Below are 27,880 nucleotides of genomic sequence, written 5' to 3'. Positions count from 1 at the left end.
AGCAAAGTTTAAATGCCACCATCTGCAAGGGGCAGCCCCGACCAGCCGGTGCGGGTGGGATCAGGCCGGGCTCAGGTCCTCATCCTGCTTCGCTTCCACAGGTGCTGCAGGGGATTCAAAGCCTTCCAGCAAAGTTGCTTTTCAGCCCCCGTTTGGGAATTATACCCTTCCCCAGCAAGCGCTTGTCACCCTGAGAAAAAGTTAACTGTCCACCGAGGAGGAAAGGGGCAAAACCCCCAGCAAAACTGCGTCAGCGGCGTGGCTGGGGCGACATCGCCAAGGCCACGTGCCTCCTCCTCATCCCCATCTGTCTCTGCTCCTCGGCCGCTGCGAGGGGTACTGAGTGATGCCAGCCGTTCTCCATGCTAATAGTCATGTCTTCTGCCAGCAAGGCTGTTACGGGGGGGAAGAGCATCTCTGCGTGCATCGGGTAAAGCTGCCCGCAGGCACACACGCTTATTCCTCACCACCCTCGGTGGCTTACAGGTTTCCTTGGTGGCCAGCCCCTGCGCTTGGTGATGCAGAGAAACCCTGTGGGAAACACTCTTCTGTTGGGTTATCTGCTGGCTGGAGGCTTTAGAGATTTCAATCATGGTCCATCTTCCGTCTCCATCCTTGGGGGTTGTCAAGACCAGACTGGGTAGAGCCCTGAGCCAGGTCTGACCTCAGAGCTGGCCCTGCTGTGACCAGAGCCAGACTAGAGACCTCCCAAGGTCCCTCCTAGCCGGGATTATCCTACAATCCCATCATCCCCACCTCCAGTGGTGTTGCTCTGTCCCAATCTCGGTGGCATCACCAGCTGCCTCCCGCCGCTGTTTGCCCACCTTCCAGTGAGGTTTGGGCCAGCCAGACCTTCCCACGGCCCCCGTCCCTCAGCCAGACCTCACCCATCTTTGTGTGTGGCCATCTTTGGTGCCACGCACAAGCTCCCTCCTCATCCCCGGTACCTGGATGGGCCCCCCGTCCCCTCTGCCCACCGGCCTGCCTTTCCTCCATCCCCTGGGCAGGGGCCACCTAGAAATGTCCTGCAGAGGGTTAATACAGGTGCCTGGGGCTTTTCATGAGGAGTTACTGGTTCTGGAGCATTCATCAGCCCAGGTCCCTCAGCAGGAGCTGGTGGCTGTGTCCGAGGACTGTGCTACCTTCTGCCTAGGCATTTCCATAACCTGACGGGTCACACCGGCGTTGTGACTCCCCTATAGGAACTCTGTCAATAGGTGCTGATGGAAACATTGCCACCCTTGGTATCTCTCTGGCACCCACCCGTTTCCAAAGCACTCCTTCCCGGACCGATTTCTCACCCCCGTCGCTGCTGTCTCAGGCTCCCGGTGCGTTTTGGCAGGAGGAGGTTGCCTTCTGCCTGGGTACAAATCCACGCAGCCCTGGGGAACGCGGTACCTGGGGGCAGATGGCCCTGAAAGAGGGGGGACACGAGGGTCTGCACCTGCACAGCCTGCGAGTTCATCGCTCACAGCTCCTGGACCCCCCGGCATGAGCCCTGCCCGCCCTGGGAGGACGCGAGAGGGGTCCCCAGCTCCTGGCACTTCTGCGCTATGTGCTTCCTCGTGCAGAGGCTGCTCGAATCCTGCCAGAAAACTGATTTATTCTCCCAGTCCCCTTGGAAACACCCAGGAGGCACATTCCCTGCCTGCACCCACTGGGCAGCTCCCCGGTGCTGGCCCCTTGCCCTGCTGCCGGCGATGGGGACCCTCCGTGGTCCTGGAGCCACGGGAGGGCAGCCGGTGCCGAGCCCGATGGCAGGTTTGCAGGGGAGATGCAGCCCGTCACAGCACGGCATCGCCCCAGCACCTGCTTCCCAGTATGAACCAGTGGCGCTGTGACCACACCGGATGGGGTGCAAACACCCGCACCTCTCTGGTGCACCCGGGAGAGCCCTCGCAGGCTCAGGGCTGCTCTCCGGCTCAGCTTCCCAAGCAGGAGGATCTGCAGGGGTGGAAGGACCGGCTCCCCGTGCACGGCCCTCACACCGCTGGGATGCTCAGAGGGTTGCAAGGGCCCAACTCGCCCTCAAACACCTTCGCCCCACTCACCTCCTCATCCTTAACGGGGTGCTGGGACCCTGCAGACGGACCCACACCTTGCCCGGGGACCCTCCAGCATCAGAGCAAGCACATCTGGCCAAAACCCACCCAGGCTCCACTCTTTAAATCTCGAGCACATTATTTTTAGCTTTCCATCTCTACGCACCGAGCAGACTCACAAAAGCGCTATAATCTGCTTATAAGCAAACGCACGGGGCGGAGAGGCCCCGGAAAGAGCCCGGTGTCAGCTCGTGCTGAGAAAGACACCAGAGGGCTCGGCTTCCCCCAGACCGGCGAAACACGACCACGGGCCGCTCCGCTAACGGGTTATTTTTCACTTGCAATAACCAGACACCACTCCCTTTGCGAGAGCAGCAGACGCCGCTCCTCGTCCATCTCGAGCGCTCTGTCTGCTCTGAGCCCACCGGCACGGTTTCGGGGTAAACATCCCAGTTTTGCAAAATAAATGTTTTTTTCTGATGCGTTCAGCCAGCGGCAGCGTTGGGATGTAAATGGGACGTCCCGCTGCGGGGCAGGGACAGCCGGGGAGGCAGCGTGACCTGGGCCACCGGGCTTGTCCCATGGCGCGTCCCTGCCCTCGTGATGTCCCCGTTGTTGGGGCCAGACGATGGGACCCGAGTCACGGGCTGTGTCCCTGTGCCGGATCCGGCATCGTCCCCAGGGGAGGGTGGCCCCCAGCAGCCCACCCTGCACGGCGAGGGGCTGCCACCGTGCCGGCGCCCCACAGCACCCAGCCCAGGGGACAGCCATCGGGATGCCAAACCCGGAAGGTGAAGGACCCCCGCCACTCTCCCGGGGGCTGCGTGGGGCCGGGGGGGTGCTCCGGGGGGGACACCGAGGGGGTGTGCCCCACGTTCCCATCCCTGTGACCCACGGTTTGAGGGCTGGACCAGAGACCCCGGGCAGGGCCGGACCCCCATCCTTGTCCCCATTTCATTTGGGGACCCCGGGCAGGGCTGGCCCTGGACCCTCATCCCCGTCCCTGTGGGATGCAACGGGGGTCTCCGTGGGGGGCCGTGCCGGAGCTTCGCGGGGGCGGATCCCCCCCCCCTCCCCTCCGGAGCCCGTCGGGGCGGCCCGAGCCCCGGGAGGCGGTGCCGCCCCCCAACCCCCCCCCCCCTCCGTCGGGGCACGGCGCTGGCGGGAGGCGGCCGCACGGCACCCCCCGCACACACACACACCCACACACACCCCGCACACACACACACACACACACACACACCCCCACACACACCCCGCACACACACACACACACCCACACACACCCCCCGCACACACACACACCCACACACCCCCCGCACACACACACACACACCCCCACACCCCGCGCACCCCGCACACACACACACAGACACACACACCCACACACCCCCCGCACACCCCCCCGCACACCCCCCCGCACACCCCGCTCACTCGCCGCCGCGCTCCCGTCGCGGAGCCGGGGCTGCCGGGGCTGCCGGGGCTGCCGGGGCTGCGGAGCGCAGGGTAAGCGGGCGGAGGGAGCGGGACTGGCCGGGAAGCCCCGGGGGAGGCAGGAACCGGGGAGCATCCGTGCCGGCCGGGGACACGGGTGGGCACAGAGCGGGGGGTGTCCGTGCTGGAACGGGGGGTCCCGGCCTGGGGCCGCCCGTGTTGGCCGGGGAGGTCGGGGGGGGCCGGAGCTGCTTGTCCCTCCGGAGCCCCCCGGCCGGGCGAGGGACTGCAGAGGCTCTGTGAGCGTGAGCGGGGCCGGGAGGCGACGGGGTGCAGCTGATTTGGGGGGGGGGGGTGTCCCATCCTGGCTGGCAGGCAGCGGGCTGGGGGTGGCCCGGCGGGTCCCAGAGGAGCCCCCGGAGAGGGCTGTCCCTGCAGCCCCGGCCCCTTCCCGGGGCTCGGTGGCAACAGGTCACCCATGGGGTGCCGGCCGCCTGCCAGGGTGGGCAGCGGTGGCACAGGGGCTGTCACATCAGTCACCGGGATGGCTTCTGCTCCCCTCCGACTTCAGCGTCACGACCCCTTCGCCTGCCAGCTGCCCCGGGGGCTGGCAGCGGTGGCGTGGAAGCTGGCAAGGCTCGGCCAAGAGATGTGACCCAGTTGTGCCCTGGCTGCTCTGCCTGATGCTCCCCGAGGTTTTGGCTCCGGCAGGGAAGCGACCCAGGGCTGCAGCAGCCCAGGACGTGCCTGCGGCTGGCACTCACACCCAGGTTCTCCGCTGCCTCGGGGAGAGCATCGTCCGCACCAGCGCGGGCTGGCGGAGCCGTGTCGCCCTCAGCCCTCCGCTTCTCACCCAGGATCCGGGTCCCCATCTCAGTCCAAGACGCACCCCGGTACTGGGAGCACTGGCCACGGGCCAGCGGGGACAGCCATGAGGGATGTGCCCGGGTACCGGCGGAGCCTCGTCCATTTTGCCTGGATGTGCCTGTTCTCCTCCGTGCCGGTAAGGGGCAAGCTGGGGCCGGCCCACGGGGCAGCGGGGTTGGCGTTGCCGGGCTTTGACCTCTCGCGAACGGGCTCGGTCCTGGCTTCATCGCGTGTTCCTGCCCCTCTCGAGGATGCTGCAGCAGGCGAGGGGATGCAGGCAGCCGAGTTTGTCGAGGGGATGCAGGCAGCCGTCTTGGAGAGCCGGCGGGCGCTGCGGTGGGGCGGGCAGGCCAGCGTGGCCGGAGGCTCTGACCCAGCTCTCGGCTTGCAGAACGGCGGGGCCAAGGTGCTGGAGAAGACCTTTGAGGAGTGGATGAGGTACCGTGACGAGTGCTTGAGGAGGATGGCGAGCGAACCCTACCCGACAGGTACCCGGCCGTGCCCCGGCTCGGGGTCAGACGTGGAGGCACGCAGAGCCAGGCGATGGCTGGGGCTGGGTTTTATCCCTCCTCCAGCATCCTCTATGCTGGTCACCCGTGGAGGGATGAGCCAGGGACTGATGAGTGTCTCCACACCTCAGACGGGACGCCCAGGGCTGGAATGCCCTGGGGGGGGCCGAGGTACCAGGGCCCCGATCAGGGTGATGTCAGCCCCCGCGGAGGTGCTGGCAGCGGGCTGGGACGGCAGGGCTGGACACGGCCGTGCCTCCAGCGTCTGACCATCGGCTTTCTCCCCCCTCGCTGCCGTTGGAAGGGCTCTTCTGCAACCGGACGTTCGACATGTATGCCTGCTGGCCCGACGGGAGCCCTGGCACCACCGTCAACGTCTCCTGCCCCTTCTACCTGCCCTGGTTTGAGAAAGGTGATGGTCACTCTCTGCAGCCCAGAGCTGGGAGCCAGGGCTGAGCCCTGCTGGGGGAGGGCGGGGGGGAAGAGGCTCTCGGGGTTTCCCCTCCTGCCCGTTGCTGTGGGAGAGGGACCCACAAGCGGACCTGGGGCTGAGGGGACACAAGGGGCAGGGAGCAGAGCCAGCTCGTGCCCTGCTCACACCTGCCCTGGAAGAGGGTCTTTGGGGCTGAGCAGAGTTTGCCCATCCTCCCGGGAGAGGGGTTTGGGGGAGCCCGAGGGGAACGTGCCGGTGCTTTGTACCCGCAGTGAAACACGGGCTGGTGAGCCGCAGGTGCGGCACCGACGGGCAGTGGGTGACGGTGAACGGCAGCCAGCCCTGGCGGGACTACTCGCAGTGCGAGGAGGAGATGGAGTCCACTGCTGAGGAGGTGGGATGCCCCGGTCCAGCGATTGGGCAGGGACGGGCAGGGGCACCCGGCCGTGCCGGAGGGTGTTGCTCGCCCAGGCTCACCAGCGCCGTGCTCGCCTGCAGGAGGGCGCCCGCCGGCTGATGGTGAGCTTCAAGGTGCTCTACACCGTGGGGTACTCACTGTCGCTCCTCACCCTTGTCTCTGCCCTGCTCATCCTCACCGTCTTCAGGTAGGAGAACTGGGGGGATGCGGTCCTGCCCCTCGTCCTTCCCAGCCGGTGATGGCCAAGCCGAGGGGTTCCCCCACTGCCCCCTGACACCCTCGCTCTCGGCAGGAAGCTCCGCTGCACCAGGAATTACATCCACGCCAACCTCTTCGCCTCCTTCGGGCTGCGGGCGACCTCGGTGATGGTGAAGGACGCGCTGCTGGAGAAGCGCTGGGGCATGGAGGTGGTGCAGGTGGCCGACTGGGAGGCTCTGCTGAGCCACGAGGCAAGCGCCGCCCGGGGCGGGGGGGGGCCCTGCTCGATGCTGGGCTGGAATCGGGGTGGGGACCATCGCCCCAGGGAGGGGTGTGCAGCCAGGTGCTGGTGCCCATGCAGCCCCAGGCACCCAGTGGGAGAGCTCTTGGGGTACCTGTGCAGTGCCACGCACCTGAGGGATGAGCTCTTGGGGTACCCATGCTGCCCACGCCCCTGATGGACGAGGTCTCGGGGTGCTTAAGGTGCCTGCGCACCCTCTGGGCAAGCTCTCAGGGTGCCTGTGCCCCCATGGGAGAGCTCTTGGGGTGCCTGTGCAGCACCATGCACCCAGTGGACAAGCTCTTGGGGTACCTGGGCTGCCTCTGGGTGAGCTCTCGGGGCACCCGTGCCCCCGCGAGCGCGCTGCCGGCCCCACGGCAGGTCTCCTCTCGCAGGCGGCGCTGGGCTGCCGGGCGGCGCAGGTGCTGATGCAGTACTGCATCCTGGCCAACCACTACTGGTTCCTGGTGGAAGCCGTCTACCTCTACAAGCTGCTGATTGGGGCCGTCTTCTCCGAGAAGAATTACTACAGGCTCTACCTCTACCTGGGCTGGGGTAGGGGCCACCCGGGCACGCGGCGGGGCTGGGGACGGCACTCGGTGTCGGCAAGCGCCGTGGCCCAAACCGGCCCTGGGAGGGTGCGGGATGGGGGCTCTGCTGACCCCAGGGCAAGCTGCTACCCCGCGGCGTCCCCACGCTGTCCCCCCGCCCTGGGGCCGGTTTCTCAGCTCAGGTGGGCGCTTGGTTTTACAGGGTTTGCTGTGTGACTTGCAGGGACCCCCGTGGTGTTCGTGGTGCCCTGGATGGCCGCCAAGTACCTGAAGGAGAACGCAGAGTGAGTGGGGAGGGATGGGGGGGTCCCATGGGGATGCCCAACCCCAGGCTGGGGTTCAGCCTCGGCTGGGGGGGGCGGGACAGAGACTGCTGTGGGTCCCTGACCCACCTCGCCAGGGCTGGCACGCTCTCGGCCTCATCCTGCGCCCCCTGGCACGGCATGATGGTGCTGCTCTCCGTGTCTCCCTGGGCAGGTGCTGGGCGCTGAATGAGAACATGGCTTACTGGTGGATCATCCGCATCCCCATCCTGCTCGCCTCCCTGGTAGGGGGGCACCCGCCAGCCCCACACCTTTTCGGACAACGGTAGCTTGGCCCCTGGGTCCCAGCCCTGGGGTGGGGGCAGCAACCCCCCAGGGCAGCCCCCCGCAGAGCCCGGAGGGAGGAGGGCTGCCTTCCCAGGCAGCAGGCTGAATGCACATGGGGGGGATATGGGGGGCTGGGGGGGTGTTGCACCAGCTCACTAACCCCCAGGCTCCGGAGGTCCGTGCGGGGTGGGGAGCTGTGCTGAGCCCCAGAGAAGGGGGCTGGGGGTGGCCCTGCTGCTTCCCTGGCCACGGTCTGGGGATTGTGGCAGCTCTGGGGACGCAGCATCGCTGGGCGGCAGCAGCCTTGGCAGTACAGGGGGGTGTCATCTCCTGTGGCCCCCGAGGGCACGTATCGTGGCCGGGGTGGGGTGCTGGGCTGTGTGTGCCCCTGCACTGTCTCCCCCCCCCCCCACCAGATCAACCTGCTGATCTTCATGCGGATCCTCAAGGTGATCCTGGCCAAGCTCCGTGCCAACCAGAAGGGCTACGCAGACTACAAGCTGCGGTGAGCCGGGAGGGAGGGGGCGGCCGGTTGTGGGTCCTCCTCAGTCCTGGGGCTCCCCCAGTTCCCCCTCCCCACCATTAAACCACCCTGAGATGAACTAAGAGCTGGTTCGTCTCTGCCGGCACCCGTGCCCCAGCCCTTCAGTACTCGCTGCCGGAGGGGTCCCCTTATACTCTTTCAGCCTGGCCAAAGCCACGCTCACCCTCATCCCCCTCTTCGGGATCCATGAGGTCGTCTTCATCTTTGCCACCGATGAGCAAACCACGGGCATCCTGCGCTACGTCAAGGTGTTCTTCACCCTCTTCCTCAACTCCTTCCAGGTGAGGTGGGAGCGTGACACGTCCTTGCTCTGCCCCGGGCACACCATGGAGCAAGAACTAAGGGGTCCCTCTTCCAGCTCGCTCTCCCCGCAGTGCCCCAGCCCCGTTGGGTGTGCGATGGTCCCTCCTGTGCCCTCTCAGGCAGTGGTGGCAGGGGGACCTCAGCCCCAAAAGCACCGAGAAATGGCCAGGGCCCATCCCAGCCCTGGGAGGGGGGTGGCAGTGGGGGCTCACTCCCCTGCTCTCCCTCCAGGGCTTCCTGGTGGCCGTGCTGTACTGCTTTGCCAATAAGGAGGTACGTACCCGCTGCAGCTCCTCCTGCCCGGCGCTGGGGCTCAGCCCTGCCTCGGCCGGTGGCTTTGCCATCCCAAGGCCTGGCGGGGGGGGGGGGCACAGCCAGGGAAAAGCCCCCACTCTCTCCCCTGCCATGGCAGGTGAAGTCAGAGATGAAGAAGAAGTGGCAGCTCTGGAAGCTCGACCACCCGGTGCTCTGCTGCGCCCAGTGATGCGGTGACCGGCCCTGCAGAGCCAGAGGAGAGGAGCTGCTGGCCACGACGGGCGCAGGGGCCCGGCTGGAGGGGCAGGGGGCCGTGGGGAAGCCGTGCTGGGGCAGCACCCACACGGGACAGCTGAGCTGGGACCAGCGTCTCAGCTGTGCTGCACCTGAGAGCACTGGAACTGCTGGAGGGGACATCCCTGGGCTGCGGGCCGAGGGGAGGCAGGCACCCTTGGCTCATACCGGACATCGCTGCCCCCTCAGAAGAGCCTCACCCTGCTCAGGCTTGGTGAGCTGCATGGAGAGACGCGCCTGCTGCTTTCTACTGCTGCCTGTACACCGTCAGCTACCTCTGTTGGCATCCACCAGCCGTGCTCGTGGGAAACCCACTTCTCATCCGCACCAACCTGGGCTCTGCAGGAGGGCATCACGGTGGCTGGAGAGGGAGCCTGGCCATCCCCGTCAGCAGAGGGCAAGCAGCGGGGAACGGGAGACGCTGCTCAGCCCGGCACTGCTGCACAGATGAACAAGCACCTCCTGCTGCGCCCTGGGCCATGCCAGCACCGCTCCGATCCAGGACATCGCCTGCAAACCCTCCCCAAGCAAGGGCCATCTCACCAACACCCTGAGAGCTCCGAGACATCCATCCCAGAGCCATCCCGCAAAGCTCCTCTGCATAGCGAGGTGCTGTTTCTGCACCTTCTCACCACCCTCATCACCGATACAGAACAAGGCATCAGCACCCGCCTCCCTCCTCGCTGCTCTCCAGCTGCACGAGACACCAGCTCTCCTCCTCTCTGAGCTCCTCCTGCAGCAGATCCCCCCAGAGCCCTCGTCACAGCCGGCAGAGCCGAGGCAGCAGGCACGCGTGTAGTTTCCCCGCAGCGCTCGAGCACTTTGACTCTTGTATTTGCCCTACGCGTTAAGGGCAGCATTGCTTTTCCTTTGGTGGCAAGGGAAAATAAAAATAAATCATGAGGGAGATGAAGGACTTGAGAGCATCAGCCAGCCTACAGCCGAGCTGGGGGCTGAGCCCGACCTCCCACGTTCCAGGCCCAGCGTAGAGCCCAGCCACCTCCCTCTTCGCAGCAGGGAGAGCCGTGAAATCCCGGGCGGGAAGCACCCTTGGCTCAGGAAGCGTTTTGCTGACCAACGGCTGAGCATTTCTGGGGTTCAAGACGTTTGCTTTGCAGTAGGGTGCCAAAGTAGCTGGCCAAGCAGTCTGGTGAACCCTAGGACACCCAGGAACATCCACACGCCTCCGCCAGCAAAGCACCCGAGGCTGCGCGGTTCAAGCACGGCTGCGTGCACCTGACTTACTGCTCCCACCCTGGGACTGGTCCTGGCGCTCCCCAGTGAGAGCCGAGAGCAGCAGATGCCACCCCCCACCCCGTTCCCCTTGCTCGTACCTTCACTAGCAGGACAGACACGCCGCTGAGTCTGTTGTCCCGACCGCACAATGCTTCACGTTGCAGAAAAGGCCACTCCGGGAGGGAGAAAGCAGCTTTTTCCTCCCCACTACATGCAAGTGGACACAGGAGGTTCTCCAGCCCCAGCTCCCTTTGCCTGCGGGCTGGGGGAGGACAGCCTCCGGCAGATGCAGCGTCTCGAGGAGGGTTGGCTTGAGCACAGAAAGGCTCAGCTGCAGCTGGGTTCAAGGCTGGAGAGTCATGCAGGAGTTTTCCTGGATTGATGTAACCCCTGTGAGACCATTTTACACATTAACTCTCTTTTCAGATGTAAATAAACATTTATTTTTCAGCAAGCAGAGCACGCTGCTTCTGTCTGCTCTCAGGGAGGAAAACAGCTCCCAGGCTGCGTACGTGAGGGCACTGGTTTGCACTGGAGCGCGCGCGCTGCCGGTTACAGGGGTACTGAACAGGTACCCAGAGCCCCTGGCTCGATGTAGCACCACGTTCCCAGCCTCAGATTACATTACAGCTTACACAGGGAGGAAAGTTGCAAAATAAAACACTTATGATGGTGATAACTAATACAAAGTGACCCAAATCACAGGCCAGCAGAGCTGTCACACACACAGAAGGCAGAGGTAGTTCTCCTGGACAGGAGTGGGGTTGCTGTCTGGATTCTCCTCTGCTCGACAGAGATGGCAGAGATCCGAGAGGGACTCTGCTCCACTCCCACCAGTCCACACCCCAACTCAGCTTAATTTGTATTGAAATACACCCAAGAGCTTTAGTGTTGACCAGAAAAAGATTTTTTTATGTTGTCCTATTTAAAAAATTGTGATAGCTGCTGAACGCTGTCCCCTGGCCACCTGTCTAGTGACAGACCCGAGGCTGGCTGAGGGTCTGCTCACACCACCAGAGCCGGGCACATCACTACTCCATCCTGACAGCAAAAATCCCAGCAAGCTACTCAAAAAAGCCTACACTCATTCCTAAATTAGCACAGAGATAACTTTTGTCACACAGCTATGACCTTTTGGGGGCTAAAGTGTCCAGCCAGGCAGGAAAAAAGCCAAACCCCGAGCGGAGCACACACTCAGTTACTCACATACGCTCTTCCTCCGCAGTTCTGGCACTGCCCGACCACCTGAATTCCCACATCATCTACCCAGCTAGCGCTGCAAGGACATCACCTCCGAGGGGAGCCGGGCAGGGCTGCGAAGCTGTGGGTAAGGCAGCCCCAGACCCCTCAGCGATGCCAGCCCCTGGGAGAGGAAGCTGGGAAAGCACTGGATGTATTCCCGATTGTCCTGAAATAAATCAGGGAGGTTATTTGTGATTCTACAACCCCAGCTCCCTCCAGAGAAATCCACGCACCAGAAACAGGTTTTCAGTTTTTATTGTTTTATCCAAGTCAGTAAATACTATTTTATCCGGACAGCTCGCCTTAGGGTAGCACCAGACTCCCTGCTGCCCACACAGCCACCCTTTCAGCAGCGCCTGCTGTTTGAAGTCCTCCATTTAAGGGATTGCCTCCTCAAGGAAACACTACTCGATAAAATCCTCTTCCCGATGTCCTTTTGGGCTACTCTAGCACCCCTTTAAGGCTTTACATCTGGGCTCCTGCAGCACCTTTTCTGCGGGTCTCTCTTTTCTTCATACATACCCTGCTGCCTCTCTCATCCACCCCTTTTCCCAGGCCCCCCAAGCATTAGAATCTATTGGATTTACCATCTTACCCCCCAAAAAAATTTTTCTTCCACTCTATGATCCAGCAAAGCCAGACCCAAGTCTGAGTAGTATCTCCTTGCAGCCACCCACTCTCCCACACAGCCTACCCAGCTCTGAAGGCGTTGCTGAGCCAGGGCTTCCCTTGCTCTCCAGATGCTCCCAGGCCCTTTCGTTTGGGTTTTTGGGTTGTTTTGGGGTGGGTTTTTTTTGCTTCTGTGAACACTTTTCCAGACTCGTCAAGGCCACTCACAGACTTCAGGTTTTGCTTTTCCCCCACCTCCAGGACTCAACAACACACAGAAACAGTCGCTGGAAACCATTTTACCTCAATGTAACCGTCACCAGAGCCCTTAGGGCTGCTTGCCCAGCTCCAAGAGACGGGAGCAGTCTCACCGGGGAGGCAGCCTCTTCCTGCACCACTTGTCTGCCCTTTGAAAGCGCCCACCAACACAAGAATGCCTCGGCAGAACTATTTCCAAACACTAAAGCCCAGAAACCAAAGGCAGGCAGCGACTGAGGACCAAAGCTTTGCACCACAGCTACATCTGGGATGCGATTGCTTTTGCCCATCTCCCATGTGGGACAGATCCATCCCTCAGTTCTTGTTCTGCCTGCCTCGGCCCTCTGCTGCCTGCCGGAGGCAGGGAGACTTAGTCTCAAGCTCTTCCTTCTCTCTCATGTCCTTCCAGGGGAACATCTGCCTTGCAACCACTGTCAGCGTTGGGATCTCGGCACTGACAAACCAGAGTCTCTGCCATAAAGTATTTACCACAAAAAATGAATTCTTTGGGACTGAATAATACGATCACGAACAACTCCTGACAGGAGCAAGAATCTGACCTGAACCAGGGTGGGCTGGTTGGAGGAGAGGTTCTGAAGGTCCCACAGATCTGGGACAGCAGAAGGGCAGACGTTCCAGCTACAGACTAGGGCTGTACGAGCTTCGCTGCAGCTCAATGAGCCAAACATTACAAACTCCGCTCACTGTACCCACCCACAACAAACCTGCCTGCCTTATTGCCTCAGATACATTTTCTGGGTCAGCTCCTGAGCAACTACGAATCCACATGGCATAGATGGGCCAGGGCAAGCGTCAGAGGTCTTGGGGAGGACAGGACATGGAAATGGATAATTGATTGCTGTGGGTAACTGGCAGCTTTCTAACAACCACACAGCCCTGAATGACAAGGGCTGCAGGAAGCTTAAGGCAGATAAATCTTTTGGGCTCAGTGCTTCTCTTAACCTAACCTTTTGATATGAACAACAATGATCCTGGGAACCCAGTCAACAGTCAGGGCCAAAGAGCCACTGGGTTGTTGTCTTCTGCTGTCCCTTGTTCTCCCAGGCACATTCTCTGATGGCTCAGACCTTCTTCTGCGCATCCACCAGCTGCCGCGACACTCAGCAGAGCTGCAGTGCTGCCAGCACGGCCCTTGCGCTCATTCTCCCAGGCACACTCAGCTTCCGGGTGGAACAGTCACCCGACGTCAGTATTCCTGCAGCCACCAGGAAAGAAAAAAACCAACAGCACAGTCACCCTTTCAGTGGGGCAGAGGGACAAGGGGACTAGGGATTTCCCAAAGGGAAAACCAATCAGAGGGCACACAAGGACTAGTTAGAGCAGAGCCGCAGTGTGCAGGCTACGAGCGAGCTCTGGGAACACGCAGCAGATGGTTCTTACTCGCTGCGAGGAATGATTTCCCCTCAATGCCACAGCCCTCTGTGGCCGTCACCAGTCCCCACTCACCCTCCTGCTTTGTTACGGCTCTAGCCAGCTCTGCCCGCTCTGCCCTGGGGCTTGGAGCCTTTGGAGGTTTTGAGTCACAGTCTGCAGAGCTTTTCCTGAGGACAAACCAAAAGGAAAAAAAAATAAAAATCAATCAATCAATCGTTAGCAATAGGCCAGCAAGCAGCAAAGACCAGGCTGCAGTCTGCATTCCACCACTGTTTTCCTGCCTCCATGCTGCCTTCTCCCCTGAGAACAGGAGCGTGCCTACTCTGCCTGCCTGTTGCCGGGATAAGTTCCTGTCGTCGGCAGAACAGGACACAGGCTTTGGGAACCACTTCACGAGCAGCTCTGATCTCTGAGCAGGAGAGATGCAGGGGAGGCACGTACCCCCTTTCTCTCAGCCTCAACCTGTCAGCAGAGGATGAGGCAGAGCCCACGATATGCAGTGAAATTAAGTGCAAGAAAACGGTAGCACCAACTTCAGAGCCTGGAGATTTCCCTGAATGAGGGGGGATTGTTAGGTCCTGCGAAATCATCAAAAACCTGCCCAGCCATGCCTCCCCTCCAGCACAACCGTCACTTCACATGGCCAGAGGCCTCCCCCACCTTACCCATTTCTCCCACACGCTCCTCTAGGACAGCTGACAGCTCAGGCAAGCTCAGAGACTTCAAAGAAGGTGGCCATCCTTGCAGCACTGCAAGAAAGAGGAACCACACATTTAATCAATCTGCATGCTCTCTGTGAGAGAGCAGAGACAAGGGTTTGACGTTGCTGTGAAGTGTCCATACCCAAAGCCTACTCCAGTTTGGGGTTCTCAGTCACATGGGAAGAGAGCTGGAACTGCTTGTGACAAACTGAGGGGTTTTTCTGGCAATTCTACCACTTAGGAATTTATTATTTTTTGTACTGGCTGGGTCGTATATTGGGAGAATCTCAGAGAGATTAAGTACAGTGGACAGAAATCAACAGGATCTCTACTCGCCTCAACTTTTAAAACACAAGCAGCAAAGAGCATGACTCTGGAAGCACGTCACGGGCAGCAGGACCACTTGCTAACTCCTTGTGATAAGGAGCTGGTGGGCCAAGCCTGCCCAGCCACATAGAGCAGTTTGCCCCATGGACGGAACAGCACAATCCCCCAGACTGGGTTGGGGAACCAACCACGGCTTCGATTCGGATCTTGCTGTAGCGCACAGTGGGGTAACACACGAGGTGCCCACATGCTGCAGTGCAGGACAAGGCAGCCACAGGCCTGTGAAGCAGGACCGCTACTGGGTGCCTCTGCTACAGCTTTGCTTTTTTAGCCACAAACGCCTGCCAGACCCCAAAACTTCCCACTTGCTAAGAATCAAAAGTTGCTGAGAAACTCTGCTGCAGTTAAAAGTACAAATACCCCGAGTGCAAGAATTTTTACACGAAAATTAAGGGTTTGGCTGCTCATCCATTTCCAAATCACTTTAACTTCACCCTTCCAGCAATGAAGGACAAGCACGTGGCTTGCTCTGGGGTGTCCTGCTGTTTACCCACCCCTCGCACCCATTTCTGTAGTTTGATAAGCTCTTCCTCACCCAGATGCTCACCAGGCTGCCTGCTCTCACCAGTTCCCAGCTGCACCTTTGTGTCCAGCACTCTGCCGACTGCCTGCTCTTGGGTTAGCCGGGAGGACAGCTCTGCTTGACAGGATCTGCCAAACAAGAGAAAGCCCGTCAGAAGTGCACAGGGACACTTCTTGGAACAACACGCCGGTCTGTGCACTCCTACATCCTGCAAGTACCTGCTTGGGGTGCCGAGGGACCGCATCTAACGCCCTGGGTTACAAACTGCTCCTTGTTCCTTCCCAGGAAGAGGAAGACGTGCCCCAGACAAAGCTCAGGGCGCTCTCCACTGTGCCCCATCTCCACAGCAATCTCTGCCCCTGTCCACAGAGGAGCTGCGGGGGGAGAAGAGAAGGAGGGGGCGGCATAAGCAGGAGAAAGCCCAAGCCAGGGGCTGCGCCTGGTTTATCCGAGAATCAAGCCTTATCCAAGGTTTCTAATGAGCAAACGAAGCTACCTCGGGACAGGCATCAGGTTAAAGCAAGAGAGGCACACAAAGTTCTCTGGCTAACATCATCACACCATTGGTTCAAACAATGTATCCTCAGAACATAGCAGGGCCCTTCTACCAGAAGACTCAGCTCTCAGCCAGGGGGAAAATGCAAGCGCTCTGCCCCTCACAGCTGGGAGCATTGCTCTGCTGTCCTCTGGAAGCCAACCCCAGCTCACCCTGGCTTAGTAGTGAGCAGGGTCTGTTCCCTGTTGGGCCAGGAACTGCAGCAGTAGGATTAACACCACCTTCAAGGAGGTGTCTGTTCTGTCAGTGGACAGAACAGAACCCATGACAGGAGTCCAACTGGGGCTGGGAGAAAAGCACCACAAAGGCAACAGAAGATATATTAGGATGTGGGGAAGACAGAACTCAAAAGCAGTGGTGTGAATGAACAGGGCAGGTTTTTCTGTTAGGTGTCCGAGTTGCAAGAAAAGTATTCTTCACTAGTCAGGGCAAGATATTGCAAGTCCTTTGATTTAGAAGTTAGAAACTCTTTCCTGCATTCACCCCATCACCAGGTTATACCCTGGTCACTGGGCCTCAGGTAAGCACAAAGCACTTCACCTTTTGGTTCCAAAGGAGACAAGAGCCTTCTCCTTGTAGTTGAAACAGGAGCACTCAGCACCTCTGAAAGTCAGGCCATTTATAGCTCATGTATCTGATTAAGGGTTCACAGCTGCTCACGTGGCTGTGGCTTGCCACTACAGAAACTCAGGCAGGATCCAAAACGGGTTCAGATGCCTGGTGAGCTCTCCTGCCTTACCTAAGCATCACCTGTAAGGCTGCCAATATGACCTCTGATCTCTGTACTCTCCAAATCCCGTTTCCCAGCAGCCTCAGTGCTATTTCCTGGGAATGACTTACTTGATCTGATCCAGTAGGACTCCAGCATCCTTGGTGATGGCCTGCGCCTCTCTGAGCTGGCACTGGATAGCATTCCAGGTCTCATCCCGCTCCATCAAACAGCTCTCAGCCACTGCACGCAGCTTCTGCTCCTGGCACACCTGGCCCTTCATCACCTCCACCTCTTCACACCTCTACAGCAGAGCAGAACAGAGTATTAGGCTGGGAAAGCTGTATATCACTCTCATACATGCAGGCATGTTTCTCTCCACACCAAACCAAGACCAGCCCCACAGTTACAATTCCCCCTTCTTCGTTATTGCAAAGATACTCAGTAGGCCCAGTTTCCCAAATCAACAGAAGTCCGTTCACTAATGGCTGCACAACTTCACCACAAAAATGACACTGCTGAAAATGTAGGTATTCAATTCCTCCTTCTCACCCTTTTAGTTCTCAGGTGGATGGGAAACAGAGACATAAAGGCTTCACAAGCATGGAGCACAGATGATGAGGAGTGGATAAGCCACACTTATGGTGTTACCTCATCTACCTGAGATCAAGTGTGTCCACTGAAAGTTATGACTTTTCCTTCACCCCAGGCTATTAGAGGCACAACACAAAAATATGCTTCTGATCACTTGTTGCAGTGTGATAAGGCATTGAGCAGCTCACAGCTGACTTCTTACCTTGTGCAGCTGAATGGCCAACTCCTGCATCTCAGCCTCCAGCCGATCGGCATAGGCCAGCTCCAGGGCATCACTGGGCGGCCGAGCGTTGCTGTGCCATCGGGCAATGGCAGAAGTCATCTTCCTCTTGGGTCCAAAGAGACTGGTTGGAAAAGGGGAAACTATCAGGAACCAAACACTGCACCACCCGTCCCTAGGCCCTCATGAGGACCTCTGCAGTCTCCTGATTCCTCCAAGGCAGCTCCAAAAACAGAAGCCTGTTGCAGCCAAGAACTAGGGGACATCAAAATTGTGTGGGAGACAGCCAGAACAGAAAAGCACTCACTTAAGCTAAACTTTCCTGACCAGGTTGTGCGCATGGTTTGTAAGGGGAAAGATAAGAACTACATTACAGACACTCACGTGATGCCTATCTCCTTCAGGTCACTCTCTGTGAGGGTCAGGAAGATCCGGAGGTCGACATCTTGCTCCTCAAACACTTGGAGATATTTCAGGCATCCAATCTGCTCAAGGAATGTTGCCAGGTCCTGCAGCCCATCAAAAAAAAAAACCACCAAAAAAAACCCCAAAAAAACACAAACCCCAAACCCAAACTTATTTATACCCTCCCAAACAAAAGCATTGCCATGCCTCTTCATCATAAGCATCTGCTTCCTCATGTTGCTGTTATGCCTTCCTGGGTTCTAGCAGCAATCACGACTTCCCCTGGTTAACTGTCCCTTCTCCGTAACCACACAACAGGACTGGCCTGTCTGCTGCAGGCATTGCCCCTTGTAACAAATGCAGAGAAGACAGACACACCAACATCTACCCTAGCCCCCACCACAGACATGTTTGATAGCACACCCACAGGCCTGAGGGCCTGGAATACCCCTCTGAGCAACAGCAACACCTAAGCAGACAGTTCTTTGTACAAGAAATGGCTGTTTCACAAGCATGTAAGTTTGGGCAGGAGGTTTGGAATCAAAGGTGTTTTGGTGACAACTTCCCTTTTATCTGAGAAGGCCAAGAAAGCAGCTTAGGTAACCTTGGAACAGCCTCCCAAGCTTGATACAGTGACATGAGCTGCATTACTTCAGAGACAACTTTCTGTGCGCAGTTACCTGGGGCCCTGTGTAGGCAGGGGGCTCAGGAAGGATTAGGTGCTGGCTAGATCCACCAGCTTTCCCTGGGCAGTGGGTCCACTGGCTATCACTGTTGCTGTAGCGATTCTTGATCTTAAAGCTCTTGGCTTGTTTCCGACTAGGGGGACTGTTTGCATGGTCAGAATCCTGACAAAGAAAGAGAAAACCCACAAAAAGTAAAGGTCAAAGATGATCATGCAAAGATGCCAGGATCACCACAGCTAACAAGTGCTGTCTCCTACAAGTCCCAAGCTCTAAACCCAAGTAGCGGTCCACAAACACAGACAAAGACTAGCAAAGCCCTTATTAGGAAGAGCTGCGTCAAGGCCCTCCCAGGACAGCAGCTTGGTTCCATGGAACAGTATCAGGCTCTTGCAATCCCAGCTTAGGAAGCAACATGCCAGAGCAAAGACCAACGCTGAATCCTCCCTGAGCCAATACTGAGATCCCACCTGAGAAGCTCCTCAAGAGAGAGGACTTTTGCTCATGTTCAGCTATATCACCCTTCCATACATCAGCCCCAGAGCTATGTCTTGAACCATGCGAGCTGCAACCTGAACCACCGAGTAACCACCAACTTCTCCCCCTTATCTGTACACCTCAGAAATGCCAATACAGCACTGCTGCGCTTCTCTGAATCTTACCATGCTGCCTGCTATCTCACAAAGCTCGAGGACTGACCCAGCTCTAGCAACTCCCATCCTTTCTTGACCACCACCTAGCTAGAAGTCCACAAAGAGTTCAGAAGCGGTGGAGAACTTAAAAATTACTGACTAGCCATCAACAACCTGTTCTAAAGTGAATGTACACTGAGAACTGGCTACTAGCCAGAGATCAAACAAGCCAATCCATGTTCTTCAGATACGGAAATCTGTTTTCTTGTCCCTGTAATACCACCTTTCCTCCTCCAGTCTGGTACTACAGCCTCCTGCGGAGGTAGAGTCATAGCAGGCTGTGGAAGGGTGACAGCACTGGCCAAGCTAAAGACAGAGAAAAGAAAATTGAAAACCCCACCTCATTGCTTTCCAAGGAGCCTTCACTGCTGACCCCCAGGGCTTTGGTCAGGCATTCACTGCTGCTGCTGCTGCTCCTGACGGTTGCCAAGTTGTTGGTGAAGAAAACGTTATCCTCTGGAAAGGAATACGAAAAAAAAAGTTTGAGGTTCAACTTCCTTACTCTCAGTGCTGGTTTTGCTACACAATAACCAGCAAAACCTGCTGGAGGTATAAAGGAAGGAGAAACCCAGAGCAAGGCTTCATATGCAGCACTCATGACACAAGATACAGAAATATCCCAGTCTGATCCCAGGCACTAATCTTTAGCCAAGTCTGTTTAGTACCACAGAGAACAGGAAGGCTGAGTGTGTTTCTGTGAGGTTCTTGGTTACGGGGCGGAAAAGTGCGTCACCTACAGCAGGCTGCCCAGGCCCACGTCCAGAAACATCTCCAAGGATGGAGACCCCGCAACCTCTGACACCCTGCCCCAGTGTGCAGTCACCCTCAGTAAAAAATAAAACATAAACCATTTCCTTATGTTCAGAAGGAACTTCTTGTCTCTCAGTTTGTGCCCGTTACCTCTTGTCCTGTCACTGCACACCACTGTAAACAGCCTTGCTCCATCTTCTTTACACCCTCCCTTTGTACAAATTGACGAGGTCCCCACTGAGCTTTCTCTGCTGTAGGCTAAACCATCCCATCAGCCTTTCCTCATGAGAGGTACTCCAATCCTCAACATCTTAGTGGGAAAGGAACATGCAAGCCCAGGGGTCAATCTCACATCCAGGTGTGCACTGCAAGCCAGGCTATTTTCTGAGACAGTGACTTACCCCTGCTGCTGCTGCTCTCCACATCCTGCTCGTTAATTGGAGAGGTAACATCCCTGTTCCGGATATTGTCTGCTTCACAGCTGCCATCATCATTGAAGGTAACGTAGCCCTGAGGAGGAACCTGCTCTGTGTGCAAAAGGGAGAACCAGTAAAGATTAGGATGCAAGTTACCAGGGAGGCTCCAGCAGGAAAAAGCACCACTCAGGGATTTGAAAACAATCAAAGAGACTGTCCTGTCAACTAGCACGTTCCATTCTAAAAAGCACACAGAAAAACTGAGAAACACATATGCCTGCAGCCTCCCTCATACCAACACACACCAGCTGTACTGGATTTAGATGGTTGCATTGAAAAAAAAGTCAGAGGAAACAGCCTCATAGCAGAGATGCACCTTAAGCAGCAGCTTTCAGCATTTACTCTCCTCTTCATACCCAAATTATCAAAGAAGGAAAAACACCTGCTTAAGAGAGCAAGGTGTCAGCTGTGTCCCATCCATCCCCAGCCAAGCACACCCTGCAGAGCCAACCCCTCTGCATCTGCATTAAAACTCCAGTAGCATCCCACTACTGTTTCAGAAGCTGAGTGTACCATTTCAATACAGCCACTGCCTGCGGGATAGTATGTGTCTGTACGAAGAGAATGAACCGAACTTTGAACGTGCTTTTAAGTCCGTATTCTTGGCTATTCTAGACAATGAGGTCATCAGCCTGAGAAACATCTACAGCTATGACACGCACAAGAAAACTCATACCACTGGGATGATCTTTCTCTTGGCCTATTGCAAGGGGTTTATAATCTCATTTTGATTGGATAGCGTTGTATGAAGGTGTTCGCTATCTTTGTTTCTGTACAAGCTGCGCGTGAATCCCAAGTCAAAAGAGGAAAATATTGGCACAGAAATAGCTGCAAAGCATCTGAGAGACCTCAAAGGACTCTCAATTAGGCTTCTAACTATTCTCACCATAGTGAGACTGCTTCTTTCCCCCGATTCCAACTGCTGTTATCTTAGCCAGCGCCTGGGGCCCATCATGGATGCTGGGACCCTTGGTCCTACGAACAGGTCTCTGTCTCTGGGGAGCAGAACATGATTCATCTGAGGAACTCAGCTCTTCATATTTCCCTGTAGTTCAAACAAAGATTGTTAGCATCACAGTAATTCATTTACCAACTTTATTTGCTATTAGTCCTATAAATGCGGTGGAAAATAAAAAGGAAATGTTAAGAGGAGGGCAAAACAGTTTAACTAGGACAGAAAAGGGCCAACAGACAAAAGAACCGGATCTGTGCCTCTTCTGCGCTCAGAAATGCCGTAATTTCCAGGACAGAGCAGCTAGTACTACCCCATACACATAATAACATACTTGCAAAATATCAAGGACCTCTCTTCAGGTTCTATCTTAAAATTAAGAAGGTAAAACACCTCTGTTACCTGGACCCCTGCAGAAGACCTTGGGAACTGGGGCTGCGTGCAAATCTATCAGCCCCACAATCTTTGTATGTCCATACTTCATGGCCAGTGTCCGTGCTGTGGCTCCAGTGTTATCTCTGACATCTACCTTCACTCCCTAGAGAAAAAAACACCCACAAAACCATGTTTAAAATGTACATAGCAGAAGGCACTATATACAAAAATTCAAAGGAGCCAAAGAATTATCTTAGTTCCTCCAAGCCCATCAGAAATACAAGCTAACCTTTGACAGACAGTTCAAGCTCCGCTAATACCTTGTTGCCTTTCTAGTTATCCACAGTCTCTCCAATCCCCAAATGCCAAGTAGCCCAGGTATGTGGCTCTTGTGCATTGCCATGGGGAACTAGTTTGTTTTATCTGAAAAATGTTTTACATTGCTGTCTCCTCCTGGAAGTAAGCTGGAGGTAGAAGATGCCCACTAGCCCAAGCATGCAAGCCTGTAAACAATATGGAAATTACTGTATTATCTGTTTTCTAAGTCAGTCATCATTCAGTTACACCTGGACAGTTAGATGTCACTCCTATTCATGCAAGGCCAGTGTAAAATCAGAGTACTAGACTTCGGAAAGCAGACACTTTGAGAACAGTCCGGGAAGTCTGGGACTTCGGAGGTGACTGTCATCAAGAATCAAATGTAACACTGTAAGAAGTCTGGTGTCAGACTTGTGGTTCTTCCCCTCCAAGAGCAGGAACCACAGATTTTCAGCTTTACAGAGAACTGTCTAGACACTTACATGATTGAGAAGGTACTGAACAATTATCTCATGGCCAGAAGCAGCTGCTTCCATCAGAGGCGTATATCCATACACAGGCTCCCTGGAGAGAGAACAAACACGCACACATAGACTAGAATAATCAAAGCTGAAATATGCTGCAGTCTTTGCCATACCCTACCTGCCCTCAGCTGATCACAAACTGTATCGTGTATTGGCTGCTCTACTGCACTCCGGTCTATCTCAGTAAAACTCCCAGTGGAGATTCAGTAAGTGTTACTCTATTGGCTGCACAGCAACAGATTACTCTTCCAGTTGTGCCTTTCAGTAGCAAAATCAGTTTTGCAGGACCTAACAAAGCAAGAACCTCTCATTGACCTCCGGCAATTCAATACACAAACATACAGGCAGTTCCCAAGGCACGGGAATGCACTGCACACTTCAAAAAAAAAAACAAAAACCAAACCCCAAACTGAACTCCAAGTACACAGAAAATTCAGTAGAAAGACTTGCAAAGTGCACTTGAGTTCAGAAGGCGTTGCACCTGCTTACTTTCAGAGTTTAGCCCATAATTAAACAAATAGTAAATCTACTTTCTCTTGATCTTAAATAAACAGTGACAACATAGGCAGACTTCAGTGTTCAGTTCGCAGGTAACCTGTCCTTGTGTTAGCTAATAAAACATGCCATGATTCCTAAGATACAGGAGGAAAGACAAAAGCAGGCATCTTCTCCCTGTCCATGTTTGAACACATTCATAAGCCAATTAATTTCTGCTCCACAACTAAAATAAGAAATTTCTTTCGAGAAATGAAATGACAGATTCCTCCTTACTTGCAGTTGGCATTTGCACCATTGTCCAGTAAGAACTTGACCATCTGCTGATGTCCGGCGCTGGTGCAGTGAAATAAGGCGGTCCAACCATGAATGTCCTTCATCTCCAGCTCTGCGCCTTGCTTCAAGAGAACAGAGAATGTTCTTTACTGCACCCTCTCTGCTGGGTCTCTTAGCCACTGCCCCTCTGTGCTGCGATACCAAGAGTTTAAATCCCTGTCAGGAAGCTGAACTTGCAAGAATGTAAAATTGCATGCTTTGTTTGTAACCAGCGGAGAATTTAAACCATGTAGTGTGGCTTTACCTATTTATTATGCGATACACACCTGTAGAAGAAAGTAAGCAACACTTTCATTTCCACAGCTGGAGGCCAGCATGAGCGGTGTCTGCCCTTCTGGTGTGGGGATGTTCACGTTCACTCCTGCTTCCAGCAGCAGGTGCACAATGGTGTCGTGGCCAATGTAGGAGGCGTACATCAGTGGAGTCCAGCCACCACAATTCCTCTTATTTAAATCCAGATCTCCACTAAATAACAGAGAAAAGAATTTCAGCTGAACTACTGTCCTGGAGCTGTAGATCACAGTAGGTTCCTTACTACCATCACTGTATTGAAAGGCTGAAAAAAATTCTAGCACTGAAGCCTGCATGGGAATTCCTACCAGCTCAAGAAAACTTCCATCGAATCAATAAGGAGATAAAAATTATCAGCAGACTTTTCCCTTGAAACTTTGTGCTTAAGAACATTTTGGGAGTTCCAGTGATGTGCCCCCGTTGCAATGTTAGACCAACATGTAGAGCAGCCTGTGAAAAACCATAACTGGCAGTAAGTAACCATAGACCCGTGCCCTTCCCCAGCCCCTCCTTACCGCTGAATACATTCCTGCACCACCTCATACTGCCCGACAGAGGAGGCCGTATGCAAGTCCAGGGGAACGTCCAGCTCTTCCCGACAGATCATCTGACCGACCCCGTGCCACATGGAAAGACTGCGGCTCAGCAGCTCCGACTCACTGGCTTCATCACTCAGCTCCGACATCCTGCCCTGAGTAACCAAAGCAGAACTTTTAGCTGCAGATCTCCATTTTCTATAGCACATGGCATCACCCATCGGTGCTACAGCTCCACAGTGCCATGGGCTTGGAAGGTGAGGTCATCTCCGAGTTAGTGTTTCAAATTCTTACCTCTACTTTGATCGCCTCTTTAGCCTGAAGCAATAAGACTTGCTGAAGAGTTTTTGCTGGCAGTTCTTTCTTGCTGCAGCGGACTCTGGGATTTGAATTCACTGGAAAAATAAAAGCCAATAATGCTAAAAAAACCACCTTTGAAATCTCATGTTAAGACTTCAGAAGCACTGGCTTTATTTCCCCCCTTCTAATCAAAATATGCCTAAGGCAGCTTTGGATACCCTCATCAAGAGAAGATTAAATGCCTATTGAAGTGCTGACAGCATACTTAGTATTATACAAAAAGGATCTAATTCTTGGTCTGCATGTTTTATAATTCAGAGAGAGAATTAAGAATTCATGTGTTAGATGTTCCTAGTCTTTCTTCATTTGTCTTGTATTACAGGATGGCCCTGCTTAAATTAAGACGTGGTCATTAATAATGACAACTGTCCACTGCTCTCAAAAGGAGTTAACATCACCTGAATAGGGTGCACACTTCATCACGTCATCACGTTGTAAGTAGATTGTTTCTACCATTTATTGTTTCAGCACTTCAGAAGCAGCCCAGTCCTGTCTCTGTGAATCTTGGAAATTGCTGAAACACTTTGAGCAGCAGTGCACCTGTCCATTCATTATCTGAGCATGTCCGCCATCCTGCAGACACTAACTTAATTACAAAGCTAGTACACTTTCATGATTGTCTGAAAGGTTTATTTCCTATCCCTAGCCTTAGGGAGCAATTGCATATTAATCATTTTAACCACTCACAGGAGACTGTTCTTGTTTGGCACTTCATAAAAAGCTGTTCGACACAGCTGCATCTATCATCTGAGGTCTTCAGCTGCAGTTTCAGGCTACATCCAAGCCAATCCAATGGGAAGCGTGTTCCCCTCCCCGTAGTCTCATCGCCCACCATGCAGGGCTTCTGAGGTTTGCCTAGTCCCACTATGTATTATGTGAGGCAGCTAAGCCAGCAGAAAGTCTTCTTTCTTTTTCCTGATAATTTCTGGCTAGATTAATTCCTTAGACTGATTCATTCTGGGGTCATGCAAATGCCAAATTTGGCATTGGTGAAGCATAAAAGAGAGCAGGAACATGCTTTTCAGCAGCAGTTGCTCTTTAGATTGCCTCAGTTGTAACATTTCAAACCACCCTTGTATTTTCTAAATAATTGGGAGTCTTTGTCTTGCAAGCAGCAGCCCCTTTTCTTATAGCATAAGCAAAACACCTTTAATTCCTACCTCTTCACTCCCTATCTGGATCCTTTCTCCCACACCTTGCTTTTATTCTACTCCTCCTCCTTCAGTTTGTTAAGACTACAAAAGCACCATCCATTCTACCTAATCAGCGTGCGCTGGTAGTAGATTATTCCTTTCTTAAGATATTTGCAAAAAGCACCTATTTTACCTAATAGTAGCAATTTGTATTACACTGGCAACCCAGAGGCCCCAGGCAAGAATATGAAGGGCAGAACACAAATGAAAGAACTGAACAACTCACAATCGAAATGCAAAGAGATATAATTGGATTTGTGTGGATCATAGGGGGATGAAGGAGGAGTGTTTCTCACTACAACAGATTAAAGCTGCCCCTGGAAGGCAAAAAGGCACATTCACAATTAAAGGGGGTAAAATCCAGGACAGTTTGTAGAAGCACACTCAGATGTGGTTTGGGTTTTTTTAAACTCTGAGATTTCACCCCAGCCTGAACTGGAGCATGATGTCAGCTGTGCAAGCACCTGAGAAAAATACAGAGGACAGCTGAATAGAATCTACAGGAGAGCAATAAAAGCGATCAGAGCCCTAAGGATCGAAATGAAAAGACTGGGTGAAATGAAATCAGGGTTGTCTGGACTAAAGAGGAGATGCCTGGAGGGGACATGCGATAACAGCCTTCAAATACATAAATGGTTGCTGCAGAGAGGAGGACAGAAATAATCTGTTCCTTGTGGCCATGGTGAATATGACAGAACATAACAGGCTTAAGGTGTAGCACAGAAGATTTTGCTTAAAGACCACAAAAATCCTTGTAAGAGGAAAACCAAGTGTACTAGGATGGATTACCAGCAGAGGTTTGGTTGCTAACAATAAGCTGGACAAACATCCCCGGCACATTGACATGCTCATGCTTTGCAGCAGAGCAATTAAGTTGACATTTGTTAGAGAGCTTCCTCAGCCCCACAAAACTGTTACTATCAAACAGCTAGGTGTTGATGGATTAAAGATAATTATCAGAATCAGAACTCTACTGTGCTGGGACTCAGAGCAGGTAGCAAACACCACACTGTCCTGGATTTGGAGAGTTTACTGTCTGAGCAGTTGAGAAAACCAGAAGGCAGGAAAAAAGAAATATGCTATAAAAAAATTAGTATACAATCTGCAGCAAAAAGCACCTTAGTGTATGTTTTTGGAGGCTAAGCTTAAGGAACAAGCAACAGCAGATGAAGGAGTGGCAGAAGAGTCATACTAAAATAAATGGGAGGCAATTTGAGAAGCAACTCAGACAACTAGTCCCCAACACAGAACAAATCCAACACTGCTCATTAATCACCACTCATCAGGCACCACTAAGCTGCACTGGCTCTGCTACATTCAGTCTCTCACCACCTCTTCCATAAACGCAGGTAACACCCACACGGGTCCTTCTGTCCCAAAGGACAGAAGACACCCAAGACAGCACAAGTGTGGAGGTTGCTGGAGCTTCAACTGAGCCATCGAGCTGATAACATGCTCCTGACTTGGTTCTATCTCCACTAAACTCAGCAACAACCTATTGAGGGAAATAAGCAGCCTTGTTACATCCTTGTATAAGTACAAATAGTTGTTACCAGCTCAGCCACAACAAGCGCTCCCAGAACATCTTGTCTGCATGGGACTGTTGTCTGCTGACTGACCAGAGACAGGCACACACATTACAGCTGTAGGAACCACAACCCCTAGGCTCAACCTTGCCTGTGGAAAAGACACCAAGCTCTTCATCTCTACCACAAGCCTGGCGCTCTCAGGCACATTCAAGTACATAATACACTCTCCAAAAGACAATATTTGAGGCACAAAAGCACTTCAGCAGCCACATTAGAGAGCGCATTTCCCAGGATAGAGGCTATGCCAGACAAGGCACAGCAGCCGGACACCACAGCCCCCGGGGCTCGGTATCGGGCAGACTCCAGTCACAGAACGATGCACCTGAAGCGGAGCAAGCCCGGTTGTAACTGGTCAAACCGGTAGCTACACGGCTGTTACCAGAAGTCTCAATGCAAAATATTATGCCTGCACCTCACCGGGCAACAGTTCCTCCGAGGTCTTTTCTAAGAACTTAGTCTCAGCTCCGCGGCGGGGTAGGCCGGGGCACCCCGGCGGCGCGAGTTTCGCGCCGCCGGGGTGCCCCGGCCTACCCCGCCGCAGGCCCGGTACCTCAGCTAACGGACTAGAACCGCTTTGGCCATGAGCCGACCGCCCAAAGCCGTCCCTCTCCACAAACACCAGCCCAAGCCGCCACAGGCCCCGCCGCCCCTCACCTGCACACCCGGTAAGCTCCGCTACCGGAAGTCGCCCCGCCCACGCAAGGAATGCTGGGAAATCTCCGCCCGGCCGAGCCTCCAGACTACAAAACCCAAAAGC

At 54.8% G+C, this 27,880-nt stretch overlaps 2 protein-coding genes across 9 annotated transcripts; one reads left to right on the top strand and one right to left on the bottom strand.

Annotated features, from left to right (window-relative positions):
* The first annotated feature begins 3,185 nt into the window (after window positions 1-3,185).
* LOC142603938 (glucagon receptor-like) lies at window positions 3,186-10,408 on the top strand. Of its 2 annotated transcripts, none has more exons than XM_075767178.1 (14): window positions 3,186-3,548; window positions 4,334-4,479; window positions 4,735-4,831; window positions 5,157-5,264; window positions 5,558-5,679; window positions 5,784-5,890; window positions 5,996-6,152; window positions 6,577-6,736; window positions 6,956-7,016; window positions 7,210-7,279; window positions 7,739-7,827; window positions 8,009-8,147; window positions 8,401-8,442; window positions 8,582-10,408. In XM_075767178.1, exons 2-14 carry the CDS (start codon window positions 4,408-4,410, stop codon window positions 8,651-8,653), a joined length of 1,296 nt encoding a protein of 431 aa, XP_075623293.1. In that variant the 5' UTR covers window positions 3,186-3,548; window positions 4,334-4,407; the 3' UTR covers window positions 8,654-10,408. The 2 variants fall into 2 exon arrangements, with proteins under 2 accessions (XP_075623293.1, XP_075623294.1); XM_075767179.1 differs by having other exon boundaries at window positions 3,482-3,548; window positions 4,354-4,479; window positions 8,582-9,631.
* Window positions 10,409-11,435: 1,027 nt separating this feature from the next.
* Window positions 11,436-27,824, bottom strand: ANKS3 (ankyrin repeat and sterile alpha motif domain containing 3). Of its 7 annotated transcripts, none has more exons than XM_075767176.1 (18): window positions 27,778-27,824; window positions 24,276-24,376; window positions 23,961-24,136; window positions 23,421-23,619; window positions 23,095-23,216; window positions 22,282-22,363; window positions 21,509-21,644; window positions 21,041-21,199; window positions 20,080-20,205; window positions 19,269-19,384; window positions 18,234-18,401; window positions 17,533-17,657; window positions 17,131-17,272; window positions 16,466-16,638; window positions 15,094-15,197; window positions 14,124-14,207; window positions 13,531-13,625; window positions 11,436-13,279 (listed from the first exon to the last, which is right to left on the bottom strand). In XM_075767176.1, the coding sequence occupies exons 3-17, from the start codon at window positions 24,128-24,130 to the stop codon at window positions 13,543-13,545; spliced, it is 1,989 nt and encodes a 662-aa protein (XP_075623291.1). In that variant the 5' UTR covers window positions 24,131-24,136; window positions 24,276-24,376; window positions 27,778-27,824; the 3' UTR covers window positions 11,436-13,279; window positions 13,531-13,542. The 7 variants fall into 7 exon arrangements, 6 of the variants coding, with proteins under 6 accessions (XP_075623291.1, XP_075623290.1, XP_075623289.1 ...); XM_075767175.1 differs by having other exon boundaries at window positions 15,082-15,197; window positions 27,778-27,813; XM_075767174.1 differs by lacking the exon at window positions 27,778-27,824 and adding an exon at window positions 25,029-25,238 and having other exon boundaries at window positions 15,082-15,197; window positions 17,533-17,633.
* Window positions 27,825-27,880: the final 56 nt, after the last annotated feature.

This window comes from Balearica regulorum, chromosome 15, assembly GCF_011004875.1.
Source record: "Balearica regulorum gibbericeps isolate bBalReg1 chromosome 15, bBalReg1.pri, whole genome shotgun sequence".
Taxonomy (NCBI): domain Eukaryota; kingdom Metazoa; phylum Chordata; class Aves; order Gruiformes; family Gruidae; genus Balearica; species Balearica regulorum.
This window is presented reverse-complemented; position numbering and strand designations above follow the sequence as displayed.

Bases quoted from the DNA above. Each gene is read 5' to 3' on its own strand.
- ANKS3 (XM_075767172.1), bottom strand. From the start codon at position 25,176: ATGGTGGGCGATGAGACTACGGGGAGGGGAACACGCTTCCCATTGGAT. The intron at 24,377-25,028 runs GTGAGTGGTTAA...TTATTTTTCCAG, and splicing joins CCAAACAAGAACAGTCTCCT to TGAATTCAAATCCCAGAGTC. The intron at 18,402-19,268 runs GTGGGGTTTTCA...TTTCTTTGTCAG, and splicing joins GCTCCTTGGAAAGCAATGAG to GATTCTGACCATGCAAACAG.
- LOC142603938 (XM_075767178.1), top strand. From the start codon at position 4,408: ATGAGGGATGTGCCCGGGTACCGGCGGAGCCTCGTCCATTTTGCCTGG. The intron at 5,265-5,557 runs GTGATGGTCACT...TTGTACCCGCAG, and splicing joins CCTGCCCTGGTTTGAGAAAG to TGAAACACGGGCTGGTGAGC. The intron at 8,443-8,581 runs GTACGTACCCGC...CTGCCATGGCAG, and splicing joins ACTGCTTTGCCAATAAGGAG to GTGAAGTCAGAGATGAAGAA.